Here is a 3,435-nt window from a genome sequence, read left to right as displayed (position 1 = left end):
TGCACATGGCAACGGTGAGTTAGAGGCTGGTACTAATTGTTCCGCATGGTCTAAAGCCATGGGGTTCCTTCATCTCAGTGCTGTCTCCTTCGGCTTGCTGGCGGCTGTCAAGCTGAAGGTCTTCGACGTCCTCGCCGAGCATCACCCCCGCCAGCAGCTCTCCGCATCGCAAATCCTCTCTCACATCTCACCCTCTACTGCCGCCGCAACCTCCTGCTCTTCCCTGGACCGCCTCCTCCGTCTGCTCGCCTCTCACTCCCTCCTCACCTCCTCCGTCTCCCTCGTCGACTCCCCCACAACCTTAGTATATGGCCTCACCCCTGCTTCCGAATACTTCATACAAGACCATCCGCACGCATCTCTTGCCCCCCTCTTCCTTATAATCCACCACCAAGCCATCACGGAGTCGGGCCAACATTTGGCTGAGGCTATCCTAGGTGGCCTGTCTTCCTTCTTTGAAGCCCATGGCCACGACCTTTTCACATATGCTCCCGATCACCCTGATTTCTACCAGCTCTTCAACTCTGCTATGATTAACCACTCCGAGCTACTCATGCGGTCCCTGCTTCGTGTGTACCACGGCTTCGACGGGCTCACCAGCATTGTTGATGTTGGCGGAGGTTTTGGGGCTTGCGTCAATGCAATTGTCGAAAAGTATCCTCACATCAAAGGCATCAACTTTGATCAACCGCACGTCATACAAGGCGCACCTACATATCAAGGTCCAACAAGCCACTCTCTAGGAGTAACACCACTGAGCTACTTGTGCTTCTATTGCAAACTAGTAGTATCATGCTAGTTTCATACAATATGTCAGTTGCTTGTGTTGCTGTTTTCCCTTCGTTATGCTAGACCGAGTATATTTATGATTGTAGCAACTCACGACATGTCCATTTTGCTTCAACTCTAAACCTAATGGGTTCCACTTTCATTTTAGCTAGCATGGAACATGTACCTGGAGACATGTTTGATACCATCCCACAAGCAGATGCTATTTTTATGAAGGTATGCTATCATACTTTAGCTCTATGAGAATGATTTTCCGTGCTTTCAAGGATAAAAACTAACCTCTAGACATAATATGCACAATTGTAGTCGATTCTACATGATTGGAGTGATGAAGATTGTATCAAGATCTTGAGAAATTGTTATTTTGCCCTCCCAGCCAGTGGGAAAGTGATAGTAGTGGACGTGATCTTGCCAAACACACTTGACACTCATGTTAACAGTCGTCTTGGTTATAGTTGGGACCAATTGATGTTTTTATTCACTCGAGGAGGTCGAGAGCGCACCGAGACAGAGCTAAGGGAGCTTGCGCGGCTTGCAGGGTTTTTAAACGTCCAAGTCATTTGCAAAGTCAATGAGTTTAGTGTGATGGAGATGTATAAAGACGTACAATATAGTTGCAAACCATTTGAGTGAGTATCTACTTCTTATGTTGGGGCTTCTTAACACTCCCTCGTATATCTCTAGACTTTAGTTTGATATTCTAAAAGAGAACTAGCTTGAATATTCCAACTTGAGAAAATTCCTCTGATGCATCCTTTCAAATCTCTCAACTATATGTTTTGCTAAGAAAGGTGTTAGTTTATTAGGTTGCTCATCTTCACGTGTGATATTTACACTTGAGAAGTTCTATCCTACAGGCAAGTAATGTTATACTTATAAACGTTTCAATTCTACCATTTTCTTAATAATGAAAAAGCTCATGATTTATGGAGTAAAATGTGGCTATTGTTGAGATACTTCATTGTGCGTTTTCTTGAGGGCATTGAACTTTGTCAATTCTACAAATATTATGGTAAAGGGTTATAATAACATTTATGTCATTTCTTAATCTTGATAAGTATTCTAAGGATCGCCATAAAATATATGTGTGTTCGAGTATTTTCCAAGAAACAACAACTTTTCTCAACTCAATCCCTTAAAAAATTTATAGTCAACGTTTGGTGGACCATTTCGAAGATGAGTGTGGTCTAGCCTTCAACTCCATAATCTCCATTCCTTTATGCCAAGTCTAGATTGTCTCATCGCCAAATCCAACAAGACTTTGCAAAACTCCAATCATGATCCAAAAAGGAGCAACATCATGTGCGAAAGGCAACATAAATTGCACTACTAGAAAGCATGCAACACGGACATCAAAGAAACTCCAAGTGATATTATACTTAGCAAAAGTGATGACTTGTAAAGAGGCAATTCAAATGTTTTACTGGCCTACTACCTTTCAAATTGTAAATATGTAGAACAAATATGTCTCCTTTTTTCCTTTAATTTATTTTGGATGGGCAATTGATTACCTCTCTAAATGTTCCATGTCCCATTTATCACAAGGGGATTAAAATTTAAATTAGTTTTCTTACATTATGGTTAGGCAAGTTAAGCTTGAAATCTCTATAAAGATGTGGCATGCCCCTTATTTTAGATCATTGTTCTTAAAATAGGAGAAATATATATCACATACATTTTACCATCTAAGTTGTCATGCTAATTCGATTCTTGCGAGCTCAAAAGGGAGCAAGTGTAGCTAGCATTATTAGTGATATCATGGAGTAAAAAATATTGATTTGTACTTTTCTCAATGATATTTGTATCATGTTTAGCCAAAGTCTAGGCCATTGTTTTCACATGTGGTCTTTTTAATTTTTCTCAAGTGCATTTAGTTTGGTATTTATGATAAACAACCTATTTCTTTTGTGAAAACTAAATGTGGAAAAAGTATGTTAATCACCACATAGTCATCACAACATGATGCACAAATCAATGTAAATTTCCATTGTAGTGATGATTGTAAGCTTTAGACTCATCTTTCTTTGACCTCTATATGTGTGTGTGTGTGTGTGTGTGTGTGTGCAAATAAGAATTATGAAGGTGAAAAGTCATCATAGAAGCACCAGGTTTTGGGTTATGATGTATTAATTCAATTTGATAGCTTTAGTAGTTGGTTTTCTTTTTGTTATGTTATGTCACTACAATATATAGATCCCACACTGATGTTCAAAGCAAGGTAATTATTAATGTAGAAAATTACCCCCATCATCACTATAAACAATGATATATGTGTCTCTATAGATCCATTGCTACTTGCACCATTATTTATATCACTATATATAGCAACACTTCACAATGTAGATAACGACAATTATAGAAGAGTATTTTGCAATACAAATAGTGATGGTTGTAGGTTATTTTATGTTGCAAATAGTGATGGTCACAGAGAAATTTTTTTCTTTGGATAGTAGGGCATACAACTCTAGCACCCTTCTAGCTATATTGGCTAAATAATATTCCATGATTCAAACATATGATGACCAAGCTACATGAGTCCTCGCCTAGTAGGAGGTCCTGGTCTAGTTGTCCTAAGTTAGGTAGGTAGCAGACCACCACTAGGATGATCTCTTTGATAGAATTTTTAGCCAGTCCTTGTTCGAGCAG

General features: G+C 39.3%; 1 protein-coding gene across 1 annotated transcript; it reads left to right on the top strand.

Annotated features, from left to right (window-relative positions):
- The first annotated feature begins 517 nt into the window (after positions 1–517).
- Positions 518–2,035, top strand: LOC148039543 (caffeic acid 3-O-methyltransferase 1-like). Its single transcript, XM_087665189.1, has 3 exons — positions 518–722; positions 938–1,005; positions 1,940–2,035. The coding sequence occupies exons 1-3, from the start codon at positions 530–532 to the stop codon at positions 1,967–1,969; spliced, it is 291 nt and encodes a 96-aa protein (XP_087521315.1). The 5' UTR covers positions 518–529; the 3' UTR covers positions 1,970–2,035.
- Positions 2,036–3,435: the final 1,400 nt, after the last annotated feature.

Source organism: Lygodium microphyllum, chromosome 2 (assembly GCF_053477565.2).
Source record: "Lygodium microphyllum isolate KBCC chromosome 2, Lygodium_microphyllum_v1.1.10, whole genome shotgun sequence".
NCBI lineage: Eukaryota > Viridiplantae > Streptophyta > Polypodiopsida > Schizaeales > Lygodiaceae > Lygodium > Lygodium microphyllum.
This window is presented reverse-complemented; position numbering and strand designations above follow the sequence as displayed.

Bases quoted from the DNA above. Each gene is read 5' to 3' on its own strand.
- LOC148039543 (XM_087665189.1), top strand. From the start codon at position 530: ATGATTAACCACTCCGAGCTACTCATGCGGTCCCTGCTTCGTGTGTAC. The intron at 723-937 runs GTCCAACAAGCC...CTTTCATTTTAG, and splicing joins AGGCGCACCTACATATCAAG to CTAGCATGGAACATGTACCT. The intron at 1,006-1,939 runs GTATGCTATCAT...AAAAATTTATAG, and splicing joins CAGATGCTATTTTTATGAAG to TCAACGTTTGGTGGACCATT.